This window comes from Ananas comosus, linkage group 18 (assembly GCF_001540865.1).
Source record: "Ananas comosus cultivar F153 linkage group 18, ASM154086v1, whole genome shotgun sequence".
NCBI classification, from domain to species: domain Eukaryota; kingdom Viridiplantae; phylum Streptophyta; class Magnoliopsida; order Poales; family Bromeliaceae; genus Ananas; species Ananas comosus.
In genome coordinates, this window is record NC_033638.1 from 3105610 (window position 1) to 3125187 (window position 19578).

General features: G+C 36.9%; 2 protein-coding genes across 2 annotated transcripts; both read right to left on the bottom strand.

Annotated features, from left to right (window-relative positions):
- Positions 6402-15450, bottom strand: LOC109724132 (glutamine synthetase leaf isozyme, chloroplastic). The gene is made up of 14 exons (XM_020252832.1): positions 15220-15450; positions 12324-12611; positions 10369-10408; positions 10073-10176; positions 9883-9931; positions 9562-9668; positions 9290-9377; positions 8597-8725; positions 8317-8391; positions 7577-7630; positions 7458-7495; positions 7123-7282; positions 6979-7039; positions 6402-6854 (listed from the first exon to the last, which is right to left on the bottom strand). Exons 2-14 carry the CDS (start codon positions 12584-12586, stop codon positions 6715-6717), a joined length of 1308 nt encoding a protein of 435 aa, XP_020108421.1. The 5' UTR covers positions 12587-12611; positions 15220-15450; the 3' UTR covers positions 6402-6714.
- On the bottom strand, positions 18196-19132 carry LOC109724320 (protein EXORDIUM-like 3). The gene is made up of 2 exons (XM_020253106.1): positions 18878-19132; positions 18196-18832 (listed from the first exon to the last, which is right to left on the bottom strand). Exons 1-2 carry the CDS (start codon positions 18993-18995, stop codon positions 18711-18713), a joined length of 240 nt encoding a protein of 79 aa, XP_020108695.1. The 5' UTR covers positions 18996-19132; the 3' UTR covers positions 18196-18710.

Sequence of the window (19578 nt, forward strand, 5' to 3'; positions counted from 1 at the left end):
CTAGGTAAATGATATCGAAAAATCGCAAAAATTATTTTCTAGAAACTTTAAATACGCTAGATCAAGTTTAACGGAGCCGATCGTCGATTCGAAAACTCCATCTTCGAAAACGGCTCAGGATTCCTGAGAGCACAGCAGCCCTGCTATATATATATATATATATATATATATAGTGTAGAACTATTATGCTATCGAAAATTTAGAGGATTTGATGTTTTTGAATTTTTGACCTTTTGATTAAAAATTATATGGTTGGGATGATTGCGGTCTCCCCTAGGATTAAATAATACTCTTAAGATTGAGTGGTCCCTACAAGATAATAATAATATTAATTCAAAGATAAGAAACGATTAAAGGTATTGATCTAAGAATCAAAAAATCGGAAGCAACAGATCTCTATACTTTCGATAGTATAATAGCTCTACTATATATATATATATATATATATATATATATATATATATATATATATATATATATATATATATATATATATTCTCCTTATTATAATATGGCTTTGGTAGTGGGATATGTACTCACAACTCTGTATCAAATCCACCACCTTTCACATGCAAACAAAACATCAGATTCTCTCNGGCTAAACTACAAATTAAACCAAGATGGAGATTGTTATATTTGGTTTAGATTTGTAGTTATCTAAATTGGAGTTAAATCCTAATCTATTTAGGATTAGATATTATTTAGATTTAATTTGGCATATATGGATTATGAGTCGGAATCTAATTTCTAATTGAATTAGGATTAGACTTTATTTAGGAGACATGTATTATAAATACATGCTACGGCCAAATTAATCTTGCCGCGACTCAAAATTAAGCTATGCTCTAATTAAGCTATATATTAAAGAGAGTTGACCGAGCCATGCAGGTTGGTCTATACGAGGAGCCGCAACCTTAATTAAGAGGTGATGCTTAATTAAGTTATCTATTGAGTCGGAGCCATCTCTTCTTTGATGCTTGTGTCTGTACCACAACCCCGACGTGGTGCGCTTCGGTAAGAGGGTCGAGCCACTTAAGTTTTGTATGGATGCTAATTGTGGCCTTTCGGATCTAATTAGAGTTCGGGTTCTTTGAGAGATATACTTTGTACTCCGCCTTTTCGACATTAATAAAGTATTTGCTCCGTCTTCGCCCGTGGACATAGGCCGTTGGCTGAACCACGTAAATATCGGTGTGTTCTTTCCTCTTTTCTTTTCGTTTTCTGCATTAAATTATTTTCTGGATCTATTTTTTGCCGTTCCAATTTCAACAAACTGGTATCAGAGCCTTTCTATTCCCTTTGAGGATTAAGATGACGACGAAGTTCGAGATTCAGAAATTTGACAGGACCAACAGTTTCGCATTATGGCAAGTCAAGTAGCGTGCAGTATTGACGCAGTAAGAATTGCAGAAGGCACTGTTGGAAAAAGAAAAGATGCCCGATTCATTAATGGCAGAGCAGAAGGAGGAGATTGATGATAAAGCTCTTACGGCAATACAATTATGTTTATCCGATGAGGTATTGCGCGAGGTCTTGGATGAAAAGACCACTGCAGGGCTTTGACTTAAATTGGGGTCTCTCTATATGACGAAATCTCTCACCAACAAGTTATATTTGAAGCAATGTCTCTTCATGTTGCGCATGGTGGAAGGTACCTCTATTAAGTCGCATTTAGATGAATTTAATTCTATTATTATGGATCTCCGCTCGATAGATGTTAAAATCGAGGAGGAAGATGAAACCCTTTTATTATTATGTTCTCTACCGCCCTCTTATAAGAACTTTCGTAAGACCTTCTTGTTTGGACGAGATACTCTATATCTCGATGATATTAAATCCTCTTTACTTTCAAAAGAGAGAATTGACATGCAGATAAGCAACGAGACAGGTGGAGCTTCAGGACAAGATTTGGTCGCTAGAGGGAGGTCTCGGGAGAAGGGTTCTGGTAATAGAGGTACATCTAGATCAAAGTCAAAGCACAGGAATCTGATTTGTGGTTATTGTAAGAAGAAGGGTCACATAAAAGCTGATTGTTTCAAGTTGAAAAATAAAGAGCAGCGGAAGAATAACGGTGATAAAAATCAAAGTCAGAAAAACACCAATACTGAAGCAAAAACAAGTGTTGCAGCAGGAGAATCAGATAAAAATGATATCGTCTTTACAGTTACGGATAAGACACGCAGACAGGATGAGTGGTTTATGGACTCCGCATGTTCTTTTCATATCTGTACACATAAAGAATAGTTCTCGACGTACAAGCCTATTGAAGGTGGAGATGTATTGATAGGAAATCACTCTAAGTGCACAGTTATTGGAATTGGTACTATTCGGGTACGAATGTTCGATGGAGTAGTGAGGACTATATCTGAGGTTCGGCATGTTCTGGATATGAGGAAAAATCTGATCTCATTGGGGACACTTGATACTAAAGGCTTTAAGTATTCTTCAGCTGATGGATTAATGAAGGTCGCTAAAGGGAATCTTGTAGTGATGAAGGCCAAGTTGTCCGACATGTTATATGTTTTACAGGGTTCCACTATGACAGGTTCAGCAGCGGTGACTTCTTCCTCTATGTCAGATTCGGATAGCACCAGATTTGACAGGTTCAGCAGCGGTGACTTCTTCCTCTATGTCAGATTCGGATAGCACCAAATTATGGCATATGCGACTGGGCCATATGAGTGAATATGGTATGATGAAGTTGGGCGAGAGAGGTTTACTTGGTAGTCAGAGTTTAGAAAAGTTGGACTTCTGCGAGCATTGTGTTCTTGGCAAACAAAAGAGAATCAGCTTTAAGGCCACATTTCACCTAACGAAAGGTACTCTGGACTACATTCATTCTAATCTTTGGGGACCTTCTCGTACTCCTACTCATGGTGGTACTAGATATATGTTGACTTTTATTGACGACTATTCTCGTAAAGTGTGGGCGTTCTTTCTGAAAAGTAAGGATGAGGTGTTCAATTATTTCAAGCAGTAGAAGGTCATGATTGAGAAGCAAACTGAAAAGAAGATCAAACGATTAAGGACCGACAATGGTTTTTAATTCTGCTCGTCAGAGTTTGAAGAATTCTGCAAGAAGGAAAGGATCGTTCGACATAAGACCGTTAGGCATACTCCACAGCAGAATGGGGTTGCCGAACGGATGAATAGAACTCTTTTGGAGAGGGCTCGTTGTATGCTCTCTAATGCTGGCCTAGCTAAGAGTTTATGGGCAGAGGCAATCTTTACGGCATGCTATTTGGTGAATCGATCTCCACATTCAGCACTTGATTGCAAAACTCCGGAGGAGGTATGGTCTGGCAGCCCTTCTGATTATTCTAATTTGTGAATATTTGGTTGTCCTGCTTATATTCATGTCAATGAATGCAAGTTAGAACCTAGGGCTAAAAAGTGCATTTTATTGGTTATGCATCGGGGGTTAAGGGATATAGATTGTGGTGTCCTGAATCGTCTAAATTAATTATTAGTAGGGATGTCATATTTGATGAATCTACTATGTTATATCCTAACCGTAATTCTTCTGATGAGACCCCGAGTGCTAGCAAGCAGGTGGAGGTAGAGACCGATGGTATAGTTCAGTCGCAGGATTCTTCTCAGTTAGAACAAGTTCAGTCGACAGACACTCAGTAACTGAAACCCCACAAGTTGAGAGGCAGAGCATTGCTACAGGCAGAGCGAGGAGATACATCAAACTACCGCAGAGATACGGTTAGGAAGATATGGTTGCTTACGCTCTTTCAGTGGCACAAGATACAGAAGAAGAAGGTGAACCTTCCACATATAATCAAGCTATTTCCGGTGCCAATTCTGCAGAGTGGTTGATGGCGATGAATGAGGAGATGGAGTCTCTCCATAAGAATTGCACATGGGAGTTAGTAAAACCGCCTACAGACAAGAAAATTATCGGCTGTAAGTAGGTCTTCAAGAAAAAGGACGGAATCCCCGGCGTGGAAGATACAAGGTATAAAGCTCGTTTAGTTGCTAAGGGCTACAGTCAGGTAGAAGGTGTGGACTTTAATGATATTTTCTCACCCGTCGTAAAGCTTGTTTAGTTGCTAAGGGCTACAGTCAGGTAGAAGGTGTGGACTTTAATGATATTTTCTCACCCGTCGTAAAGTATACTTCTATTCGTGTTCTTTTATCGTTAGTAGTCATGAATGACCTGTATCTTGAGCAGCTTGATGTTAAGACAGCTTTTCTGCATGGAGAACTTGAGGAGCAAATTTATATGAAACAGCCGGAGGGATTCATTGTTGAAGGGAAGGAGGACCATGTTTGCCTGTTAAAGAAAATCGCTTTATGGCTTAAAGCAGTCTCCTCGGCAATGGTATAAGCGGTTTGACTCCTTCATGACAGGTCACGGATACTCCAGAAACAAACATGATAGTTGCGTATATTTCAAAACACTTGATAAAGGATCTTTCATATATTTGTTGCTCTATATCGATGATATGTTAATTGCTTCCAGCGACATAGTTGAGATAAATAAATTGAAGACTTTACTGAAAGGTGAGTTTGAGATGAAAGATCCAGGTGCTGCTAAGAAAATTCTTAGTATGAAAATTAAGAGAGACAACAAGTCAGGACTACTGCATTTGACACAGGAGAAATATATAGAGAAGATTTTAAAGCGTTCCGGGATGACAGACGCAAAATCGGTGAGCACTCCTTTTGCAGCGCATTTCGGACTTTCCGCCGAGTTATCACCGCAGTCCGATGATGAGCGGGAGTACATGTCACATGTTCCCTATTCTAGTGCTGTCGGGAGCATAATGTACGCCATGGTTTCCACACTGCCGGACATCTCCTACGCAGTGAGCATGGTTAGCAGATATATGACCAATCCTGGTAAGGCTCATTGGCAAGTTGTTAAGTGGATTCAGAGATACTTACGAGGTACCACTAGCACTTGTTTGGAGTTTGGAGGTGTAAGGATGGTGTGGTTGGATATATTGATTCGGATTTTGCAGGTGATTTGAATAGGAGGAGATCACTTTCAGGTTATGTATTCTCTATTGGCGGATGTGCAGTTAGTTGGAAAGTTTCACTACAACCTATTGTCGCCTTGTCTACGACGGAAGCGGAATATATTGCTATGACAGAGGGTGTGAAGGAAGCTATGTGGCTAAGAGGCTTATTTGGAGAGCTTACTTCTTATTGGGATCCGACGATTGTTTATTCGGACAGTCAAAGTGCTATTCATTTGTCTAAAGATCAAATGTTTCATGAGAGGACAAAGCACATCGATGTAAAGTTTCACTTTGTTCGGGATGTGATTGGGAAACGCACGTTGACAGTTAAGAAAATTGGTACTGAGGACAATCCGGCGGATATACTTACTAAGTCCCTTACTATTGCCAAGTTCAAGCATTGTTTGGACTTGGTGGCAGTTAGCAGCATTTGAGGCCCTATGGGGCGTTTGGAGAAGACGGAACACGGAGCGTTAAGGAGCATTAAGGCAAATTAAATTCAAGGTGGAGTTTTGTGGCGATTTCGACATAGCGGCGGCTAAACTACAAATTAAACCAAGATGGAGATTGTTATATTTGGTTTAGATTTGTAGTTATCTAAATTGGAGTTAAATCCTAATCTATTTAGAATTAGATATTATTTAGATTTAATTTGGCATATATGGATTATGAGTCGGAATCTAATTTCTAATTGAATTAGGATTAGACTTTATTTAGGAGACATGTATTATAAATACATGCTACGGCCAAATTAATCTTGCCGCGACTCAAAATTAAGCTATGCTCTAATTAAGCTATATATTGAAGAGAGTTGACCAAGCCATGCAGGTTGGTCTATACGAGGAGCCGCAACCTTAATTAAGAGGTGATACTTAATTAAGTTATCTATTGAGTCGGAGCCCTCTCTTCTTTGATGCTTGTGTCTGTACCACAACCCCGACGTGGTGCGCTTCGGAAAGAGGGTCTAGCCACTTAAGTTTTGTACGGATGCTAATTGCGGCCTTTCGGATCTAATTAGAGTTCGGGTTCTTTGAGAGATATACTTTGTACTCCGCCTTTTCGACATTAATAAAGTATTTGCTCCGTCTTCGCCCGTGGACGTAAGCCGTTGGCCGAACCACGTAAATATCGATGTGTTCTTTCCTCTTTACGTTCATTTTCTGTATTAAATTATTTTCTGGATCTATTTTTCGCCGTTCCGATTTTAACATATATATATATATATATATATATATATATATTCGAGCTTTTCGAGCCTAAGTCGAACGAGCCGACTAATACTCAAGCTCAGCTCATTTAATTTCGAGTCGAGCTCGAGCGAGCCAAATATCGAGTCGAACATGAGTCGAATGTAAGCCGGCTCGCTCATTTGCCAGCCCTACATGGCATAGTTTCCTTACTAAAAACCAGTACTTTTTCTTTTCCAAGTAACCCATAATAATCAAACTCATTCGTAGTTCACAGGCATGAAATTGGAAGCAGGAAAAGTCCAATTGCTGCTGGTTTGAGCTTGCTGACACTTCACTGCCAGCCATTAAATGTAGTTTCTTAACAATCCCTCAGAAAGAAGGGCATCTAAATAAAAATAAACTGGACAAACCAACTAGGAGAGGCAAATAAAAAAAAAAAGGCAGAGGGGGGCTAAATACAAAGGATTTAACGAGAAATGATTGTGAGACAAATGATGAGTTCTTTGCAATAAGTTGGATTCAGCGAACCACGGAGATTGCGCATGAATCCGTCAAACTTGTAATTGCAACTTCTTAGCCGCAAGAGCCTCAGATTCGAGAGATGGCTCCCAAAGAATGGTTGTTTCTGCGAGTAGAGATGTCACTACATATGGGTCCATGTTTGAAGCGGGTCGGCGATCCTCCAAGTAGCCTACAATTAATATTAATATTAATATTAAACATTAAAAGGGCAGTAAATTGAAAAGAGGTTAAGTATTAGGTCAGCAAATGCACAGTACTAATTAGCAATAATCAAATTTAATGAATACACATGCCTTTTCCTTTTGCCTCGGTTTCACGTCCCACACGAATAGAGCAGCCGCGATTTGCTACCCCCTGTTTGTTAATACAAAATGATTATTGAAATTCGGAAGTAGCAGTTAAGAACGAGAAAGTTTAGTGTTTCTTTTTAAGCGTACCCAGGAGAAAGTGTTTATGCTGGCAGTCTCATGCTTTCCGGTCAACCTCCGCTCGTTTCCTTCACCATATGCACTAATGTGCTCCTTGTGACGGAGCGAGAGATTGAGGATTGCTTTTTTTATCACCTCGAAGCCACCATCTTCACGCATGCTCTTAGTGCTACATTGACATTGAGTAGAATTCAATATAGTAAGTGTTCACGAGCAATTTTGAAATAAGAAGGTAAATAACAGTAAAGCTATGTGAGCCATTTCGAAGCAATTTTCAGAACTTGATTCTTTTTTATAGTGAAGGAAGTAAAATTCGAAAGAATAAAAATGTGAAAAAATAAAACCTGTAGTTCGTGTGGCACCCAGCACCATTCCAATCACCCTGACCGCACAATTTGACATATCAAATTTTCGCTATAAAATGAATAAGGTTTTACAGTAAGTTTATAGTGAAAGCAAATACCTCAATTGGTTTTGGATCAAGAGAAAGCACAACACCAGCTTGTTCTGTGATTCTCTATAGAAAGTCAACAACATGTTAGTATGGACCAGATACAATGAATTTGATATAATAGCTAGTTCATTAAGTTCAATTTAATTCTATAAAATACTTGCCCAAAAAAAAAAAAAAAAAAAAAAAAAAAAAAAGGGAAAACAAAGATTTGTCATCCATCTGGCAAATTCCTCCGAACTAGAAGTACTATAACACAAAATAAAAGGCGTTGAGCATTGATTCTTTCATGATGTTTTACTGATTTAGGGAGAATTTTAGATTACTGGCAGAGAAGAAAGGTTTTATACAGGAGGATTGACTATTCAAGATTTTCTCAAAAGAGTATTATCTGAAGGAATGTTAGTTATTCCAAATATTCCAAAAACTTCAATCAAAATCACTTCTTTTGAAGATTTGTGCTACTATTATCAGATAGCCAGCCGCATACGGAAAAACTTGAAGTCAGTTATCTAATCAAAATAGGTTAAAATGTACAGTATAAGTTAGAAACAGGAACCTGTTTAAGGGATAAGCATTATTGCAACAAGATTAATGTGTTTATCTTTGTGCACTGTAGGGATCATTATTTTCCTAGAGCAATTTGAAATGACAAGTGCCCAATGCAAGAGGAATAAAATACTTCAAATAGATGAAAACCAAAATATAAATGCATCTACTATATCTCATTGTTATTGCATCCTAAAATTTACCTCAAGAATGTATCTTGAACACCATATATGATCTCCAGCTTCAATACCAACACTTGGTCCAACTTGATATTCCCACTGCAAAAGAATTATGATTAGTATTGAAGTTAATTAGTTTACTTTCAAGGCGTAACTTAGAAGAACAACCAAAAAAAACACTATAAGCTGGTTTAAAGAGAAGATACAAAACTATGAAGTCGAGAACAAAATTGTGTGTCCAGCAAAAGGAGAAAAGGAAAAAGGAAGAAGGAAAAAACTGAGCAGAAGAGGTAAGAAGATACACCTGGCCGGGCATGACCTCTCCATTGGTGCCACTTATGTTGATTCCAGCATACAAACAGGCCTTGTAATGAGCATCTGAGATGTCACGCCCGAATGACTTATCTGCCCCTACTGAGCAGTAGTATGGCCCCTGAAACAACGTTAAACAAGCCCTTACTATCAATACATCTCACATATTGTTTTCTTGTAAGTTCAGAAAATGGACGTCTAATTCCTCTTCTGTAGGTTCTTTTTTCTTTTTTTCTCGCAAACATATTGAATGGTACAAAATTTCATCTGGTTGTTTCAAATAAACTTGACAATACATTGTCATATGGTTTAGCCACAGTTTTGACTGGCTTCTGGAGCAACTTCTCTATGCTATAAAGGAATACTCAGGCATTAAAAGCTGAAATAAAGCTTCTAGGTCCCAAAAGCAAAGAGATTCAATTAAACTACTGCTTCTACTGTAGCACAAAACTGCTAGGCAGATTTGACGAGAAGGCTTTTAGTGCTTCCTGAAACAGCCTACTCAAGCATTATTAATCAAAAGCTCAAGAAGGCCCTCCAAAAAGGATTATATACTCTGTTAGAAAGACTTTTTGAATTTTTTGTTTCCCATCATTGTACAGTCCAATTAGAGAAACTTGAACTCCATAAAGCTCACGCGGCAATGTAAACTGACAGGATTCATGACAAACAAAGTGGTGTTTACCTGGGGGCCTGGATAACCTCCAACGGGCCATCCAAGAGGCCACTTCACATTTCTTTGTAGTAAGGTGTACTCCTGCTCAATCCCGTACCTACAGAATGTTTGGAACAAGTTAGTTATTTTAAATTCAAACAGACCTCGTTTTTAATAAGTCTAATACAAAATTCTCGTTAGATGAATGTTTCACTTATTTAATAGATGGACCATAACAGCTAAAGGCAAATGCTATCAAGTTCTGTTCATGCCATGATACATATTTTGGCGGGGTTGATTACCAAGGGATTTCGTTGATGACCTTTTGCTCGCTGAATATTTGAGCAGCCCTGTACCGCTTGTTAGTAGGAATTGGTTCTCCACTTGGAGTATATGAATCACAAATCACCTTCACAAAAATGAACATACATGTAACTTGAAAATTGTAGTTAAAAACAAAAATCCTGTGAAGTTGGAGACCCTTGTATATCAACAAGACATATATATATGCTAGGTAGTAATCGACCAAAAAAAAATAGAATCCTTGTAAGTTAATGAATGGTACTTCTTATGACATTTTCCAATACAGAAATCTAATACAGATTTACAAAAAGTTTACTAACCAAGATATTATTGCCTCCTCGAAAAGGGTCCTTGAAAATGGCTTGAGGGCTTCAAGAACAAGCAACACAAAAGACAAGTAAAGTGACGTAGTAATAGTTATTATTTACCACAATAGTTTCCTTTTTTTTTTGGATAAGCAAAATTTAAAAAAAAAAAAATGCATGTTTGTCATAGCATAATTTATCATACTATAGAATAACTTCACTGTCTTCTCCAGGAGCTTGCCCAGTGCTTGATCCGTCGTAATTCCATTTTGGTAGCTCTGATGGGTGTTCCACTGGCTTCGGGATTGTCTGTATTATATATATCAAGATAACTCAATTAGTAAGGAAAAACAAATCAAACTAGTCCACCTGCTAGTAAGACCAAATTTGCTACCCTTTAGTTGTAACAGGAACAACCGTCAATATTAAGTATTATGTAACAAGCATACTCTCAATTTGCTTCGAATATCGATAATATTAAGTATTATGTAACAAGCATACCCTCGATTTGCTTCGAATATCGATGCCGGTCCCTCCAATCCTAATCAAAATAACAATTAGATTGTTGAAGCTAAACATCAATATAAAGCTGAAACATAGTAATATTATCCCCATAATAAGGAAACATCTTTTCAGATTAGAGAGTATTTTCTACTATATATTTCCGGAAACTCTTTCTATGAATTGAATAATGTCCCTTATTAAAATTTTATTTCATTGAATTTGGTACTTCTCGAGACTTAGGAAACAGATTTTGGAACATGTATAGGCCTTTTTAATATTTCTTAATCATGTTAAATGTTTTAGATTTCAACTATAGGGCCTATCACATTTGTGTCAAAAGTGCATGTTGAATATAAATATTAAAAACTCAGTTCTCTTACAGCTTATGCTATTGGAGAATAATGGTTATTTCACATAATTTAACATGGTTTCAAAATAGAAGGTCTTAAGTTCTGTAAAACAACCGTTATACTCTAAAAGCTTAAACTTTTAGAGAACGGTGTTTATATATTTTTATATTTAACACTCTCTCTCACGTCTAGGCTCGAGACTTTTTGCAAAGGCCATGACGTGGATTTTAATTAAATGGGAGGAAATTAATAATGCTAGGAGCTTGGCGTGACTCGAACTTAGGATCTTCTACTCTGATACTATGTGAAACAACCGTTGTACTCTAAAAGCTTAAGCTTTTAGAGAATGGTGTTTATATATTTTTATATTTAACAAGTTCAAGCCCCGCAATGCTCCTATCATTATTAAATTTCTCCTATTTAATTTAAGTCCACGTTTTTGCCCCTATCAAAATGTCTCGAGTCCAGACATGAGTAGGGGTGTCATCGAGCCGAACACGCGCGAGCTGGGGCAGGCTCGTTAAAGTATCGAACCGAAAAATTCAGCTCGTGTTCGGCTCATTAAACGAGCCGAATACGAGCTAGCTCACGAGCTGGCCAACGAACAAAAGTTAAATGGATTAGATTGGATATATATAAAAAATAAATTTATAAATTCTTACTCATTAGACTTTGATCTAATGGTTGAAAGTTTACATACAAATGAATCATTTTATAATTGAGCTCAGCTTTATATATATTTTTTTGCTAAAAATCAAATAATAAAAAAATATATATTATATATATAATTATTTAGTTATATATATAAATATATATAAATATAAATTAAATAAATTATATAAATATAAAATATATGTATTCGAGCTGTTATCGAGCCGAACACGAGCGAGCTTACCCCAGCTCATGTTCCGCTCATTTATTAAACGAGCTGAAAAATTCAGCTCGTGTTCGGCTCGTTTACTAAACGAGCGATTCGATCTCGAGCTCATTTCGAGCCGAACACGAACTGGCTCGCGAACAACAAGCTAGACATGAGAGGGAACATAGAATATAAATGTTAAAAACACTATTTTCTAGCAACTTAAACTATTGGAAATAACGGTTGTTTCACATAATTTATCAGTGTGTAATTCACGTGTCGATGAATTCCTTCTCATATATAAAGAAATAAAGCGCCAATTTTGACTGTACAATATAAATAAAATAAGAAACACAACACCAATGCCTAAACTCTTTGTTTTATTTTATAGGAAAATTGATCTCAACCAATCTGAATTTTACTGCGATTTGAGATCACCACCAGAACTTTGACAATGACCTAACACCACCTAAATAATCTATTTTTATTGCAGATAACCCCCTTTCGGAAGTAGCTTTTTATCATGAATTCATATTTTTCCGTGGTTTTATGCCATTTTCAAAGTTCAGTTGGTGATCTCCAATTGCATTAAAGTTCAAATGGGTTTCGAGTTTTTTCCCTTACTTATCTTATGATCCTTTACTGGAACATCTTGTGTTATTGCAGTTTTCAGACTCTTTTTCACAATTTCTTGCCAAGGTTTGAGGGAATTCAAGGAGAAGGGAAGTGGTGCCGTTACATACCAAATGTACTCCGCAATGATTTTGTCGGTGTATGGAGTGATGTCCATATTAAGCAATCCCTCCAATCTCGAAACCACACCATCATTTTCGGACTTGACAGCAAGGACTTTGAATGTAGAGTTACTACTCTTCTTGGTTCTGGGCCTCTGAGGATGTAAGAGCAGAGAGTTCCACATCCTCGGTGTCATGATGGGCTTAGCTTTAATCGAATTGCTCGGGATTGCCATTTGGCACTGCATGGTGGGCACCACCATCTGAGCCATCTCCTCCTGCTACCTCCCTTCAATTCTACAAATAGAAGAATCATATTGTGTTGAGATATGAAAGAACCAAAAAGGGAGGACTTGCACAATTTTTTTGACTTTAAAAGTAAGAAAATCATCCTAGTGTCACAAGGCCCCCGCCATTACGGAGTTTAGAAAAGGTAAAATTGATTCAAACTGATTAATACATGGGAAGAGACTAATAAATTGATGGAATATGTTTTTCACCATGCGACCAGAATGCTAAACCCATTTTGCTATTTCTAATGTTGCTATGTACCTAATCGCATAATTGCCAGTTATCTTTAGATGCAAGAATATTGATGCTTGGCAAGTTCGTTTACCATCTTGAAGCCAGAAGTTGCAATAGAGAAAAATTTTGCTAATGCACAAAAGGCCTCACCTGGTCTAACTGAATGTGATACAAGCTGGCTTTACACTACCAACTTAGTTTAAACCAAGTTTACAGTGAGGACTGAAAAGAAAAAGAAAACTAACCAAGTGATATGTAGGAATCATCATACAGAGATCAAAAACAAGTGGGACGCACTTGAAGCCTCACTAAAGAGGATATACGCTATCACATCTCTGACGAAAAACATTATTATTATATGATTTGTTGATCCATTCAAGCTGAACATGATAAGTTTTACAAAATATTTCCAAAAACTACATATGAATTCCATAATTTTGAGGATTTTACCTTGTTTCATAAAACTAAAGTCGTACTTATAGCCTGTTTGGAAGGCAGAAAAAGTCGTCCAATAATAACCAGTAAGCCAACAGTATTGGAAAACTACAAATCGCATTCCAACATAAATGAATCCACAGCTTATGCCAAGGATTACTTGGGAGTAGAGATATTAATATGAATGTAATATGCCGATCCTCTAGCTCTCTTGATCGATATGCTATAAACCATACGGGTTATATACCTCTCTTTCTTAAGGTGGATCAGCAATGACGGGATCACAAGCTATTCCTTTTTACTCTTCCCTCCGGTCAGTCAGTGCTCGAGTCAGGTACTTTTTCTTACTATAAACAGGAGTAAATAGTATTGGATTGAATTCCCCTCTTATAACTGAGACATTCAATTGTAGTTTTACGACAAGGGAAAGCCTTACTACTAACTCCAATCTTTCTAAGATAGTAGCTAGATTCCATGCACCTTTGGAGGCAATTTAACATATTTTAGAAAAGTAAGATTGCTCAATCCTTTTTACTGCCTCCATCAGGCGGCTCGTAAGCATCACTTATCATCTTATCTTTCGAGGAAGTTTGATTATTCAATCCTTGTTACCCACTTGCAGATGCCTTCTTATGCCAGTTATCGACAAACTCCTAAGTTCCCTTTGAAGAAATAAGTAGATAGATGCTAAAAAAGATATTAAAGCATCTGAAAGGTCATAACGAAATTACTAATCAACTGATGGTATTTGGCGTACGTAGTTACTGGAATCACTTCAATATTTGAGATAAAAAATAATAAATAAATAAATAAAAGAGCTTATGGAAAGTTAGGAAGGGATGAAATTAAGAAGGAAGGTATTAGGCCCTTGCCAGTTAAGAAAGTTGTAAGGTTATTTATTTAGAGTAGCTCCACTCAAGCAACAAGGTTTGCCTTGTTACCCAACAAGAAGAGAAGAGATTGATGTGATAACAAACAGCCTGGGAACAGCCTTAATACATAACCCTGCTCATGTGCTTATTAGTGGAGATTAGACAGAACTATATATGCCGTATAAACAACCAGAGTAGGTAGCAAAAGAGGAACAAAATGAGACTTCAACCCATCAAATAAACGGCAGATAAAAAATAGGGTATTCGTACCTGCGACCTCACAAAACAACACAACACAACAGGGTTCGGAATCAACAATACCCCGACGTCGCTACCTAAAGAAGATCAATTTAGTAGAGTAGGAACACCTTAAAAAATAAATTTAAAACCCTAGCTCAGGTGCACGGTGAAGATCGACGGACCACGCATTATGCATACGACGGAGTTAAAAGTTAGCGAACATTAAAAATGTGAGATACATCATTACATGACCGCACCGAATGAGCTAAGTGGGCTTGCTTATATCCAACTACGGGTACCATGTTAACCAAAAGACGGTTTATGGAATATGGATTAGAGCTAGCAGGGCCCAAAACTAAAGTAGCTAGCCTGAAAAACTTTTGGACGGCGGGGATCGACGAGATTTAACCCATCATTTAAAATCAGATCACTGTGGGGATTGATTTAACCATCAAATCCCCATCCGCTGCTTACCTCTTACCTCTCCCACTGTATTACATACAAATACGGCGAATCTGATCTTCTTCGCGAAGATCAATATTTCAATAATTTCTAGGTCACACTTGCTATCATCAGATCAATCGAGTCGAGTAAGAACAGATCACGAAGGCAAAGAGAGTGTCGGTTCATCATCAGCATTCACCAAAAATAAAAATGTCATCAAACGACCAACAAGAGCAGCAAAATACGATAGATACATTCTAGAATTTCTGTGCTTCCCATTCCCAGTCTCTTCTTGAGATGTGAAGGGAAAAGAGAGAGAGAGAAGAAAATAAATAAATACATAAATAAGAGGAGCATTATTATTATTATTATTATTATTAGTTGCTTACCAGGAGGGGATCAGGCCTGGAGGAGTTGAGAAACTGCTGCTGATAGGAAAAGAGAGGACGGGGGAGAAGAAGATGGGTCTAGCAAATAAAAGAGAGGCCAACTTTCCAAGAATCCAGGTGATGGAAGATATACATAAATATATATATATATTAAAAAATTTAAAAAACAAGAAACAAAATGCAAATAGAAAATGTAGGGAGACGGGTAGGCTTCGAATTTTGGGAAGCAGATAGGGTTGGGATTCGACTTGGGTGGAGGAAATTTGCCCCTTTGCTAATGGGGGCACAACCAAAGAAATTGGATATATAATTTTATAAGAAGATAAGGCGCGCGCTCTCTCTCCGCTATTCATTCATTGGAAAAAAAAAAAAAACAAAAAAAAGAGTTGACTTTAGGAAAGACATTCAGGGTTCGTTTTGTTCGAAAATTAGTAAAAACTAGTTATTCTATAAATTTTTATAAGAATAAAAATTTTTTTTATTTGGATGAAAATATGAGTATAAACTGGAACTAAAAAAATTGTGTTTGAATGATTCTTGGGAATAAGAGAAATAGTTGATGGTTATAAATAAAAAATAATGATATTATTCCTATAATTGAATTTAAATTTTTAAATTTTAAACTTATAATTTTAAATTGAAAATTTTAACTTTTAAATTTTAAAATTTGAAATTAAATTTAAAATTTAAATATTCAAATTTTTCAATTTTAAATTTTAATTTTTAAATTTGAGACCAAATTTAAATTTAAAATATATAAAATATCAAATTTAAAATTTATAAATTTATAATATCAATTTTAAATTTTAAATTTTAAAATTTAGAATTTACAATTTACAATTTACAATTTTAATTTTAAAATTACAAATTTTAAATTCTAAAAATTTAAATTCTATTTTAAAACAAAAACTCTGTGTGTACCCATGTGGGTAACTATAGTTCCCACCTTAACCAAATCTTGTTTGGGTACAAGATATGGTAAAAGGCCCCTTATACCCCATCTTGTACCCAATCCAAACGCTAGCTTAGTGATTGCATATATTAGTTTAACAACCAAAAATAATAACTAATTTAGCTGCTATTTGCCGATCTAAAATATTTCTGAGCAGGCATGTAAAAAATAGGGTTAAATTACACCAGTAGTCCTGAAACTAACAAATATAGCTCGTTTCGTTGATCGTCTACAATATTTCGATAATTTATAAATTTTTAATTGAAGAGTTGTAAAAAGCATTAATAAAGTAGTAGAATTGTTGTAGATTCGTAGCTCATAGAAATACTACATTATTTTTCTAATTAATATGAGTTTATGGGTCCAGTAGCCTGTGGGCAAATTCGAAAGCAATTTTTTTTGTTGTGAAAAAAATGTAAACTAAAGTAACTCTTTCAACTTTTACCTTTCTTTATTTGCATACTCTCAACTTTGAAATTAATTCGAAATATTTTTTAAAATCAAATCAGGGACTTGTTAAAATTCACTGTTAATTCATTACACGTCATTATTGTTTAACAAAACTCTATCATCTAAAATGGCATTCATAACAGTTAAATTTAACTACTGCACTATTAAAATTTCTTATTTAAATAAGTTAAATCAAATAAACCATTTTTTTTTTAAAAAAAAAATCAATTACACAATACAATCAGGGGGCCTATTTCACATTGATTTATGGTCTGATGGGGTCCTTGTGCATGTGTAATAAAATTTAACAGCTTCGTTCTTAAAATTTCCAATTTGAAACTAACTTAAATAAAAAATTATGAAATTATAAAAGGGAAAACTTTAAATACCCCTCTTGTGGTTTCACGCTTTCTTACTTTAGTACCCTGTGCTTTAAAGTGTATTAAGTTAGTATCATGTGATTTTGCACTTTTTCACTTTAGTACCCTGTGGTTTAAAGTGTATCAATTTAGTACCCTGTGGTTTCGCATGTTCTCACATTAGTACCCTGTGGTTTCACACTTTCTCACTTTAGTACCCTGTGGTTTAAAAATCATAGGGTACTAATTTGATACAAAAATAAAAATATAGGGTACTAACTTGATACACTTTAAACAACAGGGTACTAAAGTGAGAAAATGCGAAACCACATGGTATTAACTTATACACTTTAAACCACATGGTACTATAAATGAAGAGTTGTGAAACCATAGGGGGGATTTTTAAAGTTTTCCCAAGTAAAGAACATAACCAGGTAGCCCATTTGATTAATTAGGAGGGAGTCTTTATACATTTGTAACTAAATATTATAGTAATCAAGAAAAAAATAGTGATTTTGACACGAGACAGGATAGGGTAAAGTTGACATCAGTAAAGTTTATATAAAATTATTTATATAATAAGGCCTTTTTTATAAAAAATTCATTAGTTTTCGGCTTTTGCAAAATTGGATCGTATTTTTCGATTTACATATTCGGTCCGAATTTTCAGCAAACTGATCAAAATATCCTTATTATTTTTTCTCTCGTTCTTTTTTTTCTCTCTCCGAAGAAGGCAGCGGAGGCGGAGGCGGAAACAGCCCACTTTGTCTCTGCCCCGCACGCCCTCGCCCTCGCCCTCGCCCGTGCCCGTGCACCCCCGCCCCCCTCGCCTCCGACCCTTCTTCTCTACTAGGGTACAGCGACGTCAAGGCACAAGCTCTTCTCCTCCACTGCACGTTGGAATGCCGCGACGTCGTCGGAGGCGGCGAGCTCGCCTCCGACAACGTCACGGTGGTTGTGATAGAGAGTAAAAGAGAGATGGTAACAAAAAAAAAATTATAGAGAGAAAAAATAAAAAATAAAAAAAAAATATTTTTTTTCTACAGAAAAGATTAAAAAAATAGAAAAAGAAAGAAGATGATAAAATTACACTGTTAAAATAAGATTACACTGTTTTTGAAAAATTTTGCACTATTTTAATAAAAATTGCACTATTTGATATAAAAATTATACTCTTTTGGAATAAAATTTACACTCTTTAGATTAAAATTGAACTCTTTAAAAGAATTTTGCACTATTTCTTTTTATTTTCTTTTTCTCTTTTTCTTCCTCTTCTTCTTCTTCCTCCGTCCACCGCCGGGTGACAGTACAGCACCGACTCCATCTCCACGCTGCTGATGTTCTCTCCATCGCTGATGAAAAATGGCATTGCTCACCTCCACCACCATCACAGCAGTATCGCCCTTACAGCCCCATGATTGATGAAGCTCCCCTCTGCCTTCGTCGAGAACTAATTTCGAACCATATAAGATCATAATAGATAGAGAGGATGCAACTCGCATGAGTAGCATAGTAAAAACAAAACGGCGAACTTATAATTAATTAAAGGGAACTATATATATTCGTTCGTGATGGTAATAACCATTAACGACCAGTAATGGTCGTGCATCTATCTACTGACGTTCTCGATCAATCAATCGAGAAATCGATGGGCCCGCTCGAGCGGTAGAAACTAGCTAGCTAGGTACCTAGCTAGCGCGCGGTTCTTAATTAAATAAATAATAAATATTTTACTCGTCGAGGGCGTTGGGGCCGGAGTAGTAGTTGAGGACGGGGTTCCAGATCCACTCGACCAAGAACCTCCGGCCCCCGACCCCGTTGACGTTGTAGGCGGCGCCGCTGCGCTGGTCGAGGAGCAGCTGTCCGGTGTAGGCTCTGCCACTGCCGGTGCGGTAGATGCCCTCGCAGAGGTCAGCGATCTCGGTGGGGAAGCAGGGGTCGCCGCCGGCGTACCAGGCGTTGACGAGTGGGTTGGACGCCATCTCCGCCAGCTCGTGCGCCACCACGCTCACCATGCGGTCCACCCCGACGTCCCCGTTCGGGCACCGCCCCGCCGAGTTGCCCGCCCACGCGTACGGCAGCGCGTAGCCCACGATGGACGGGAACGTGAAGTAGTGGAACCCACGCACCTGCCTGCAATGGACGGAGGAAGAAGAAGAGGAGGAAGAGACAGAGAAAAAGAAATAGTATAAAATTCTCCTAAAGAGTGCAATTTTGCCCTAAAGAGTGTAAATCACATTCTAAAAGAGTGTAATTTATATATCAAATAGTGCAACTTTTATTAAAACAGTGTAATTTTTTTAAAAAACAGTGTAATTTTATTTTAAGAGTACAATTTTATTATTTTTTTTTATTTTTTTAATTTTTTCTGTAGAAAAAAAATATTTATTTTTTATTTTTTATTTTTTATTTTTTGTTTTTATAATTTTTATTTTTGCCACTACCTCTTCCTTATTTTCTATAGCAACCACCGTGACGTCATTGGAGGCGAGCTCGCCGCCTTCGACGACTTGGCAGCGTTCCAACGCCCGGTGGAGGAGAAAAGCCTGCGCCTCGACGTCGTGCCCTGGTGGAGAAGGAGGCGAGGAGGCGAGGAAG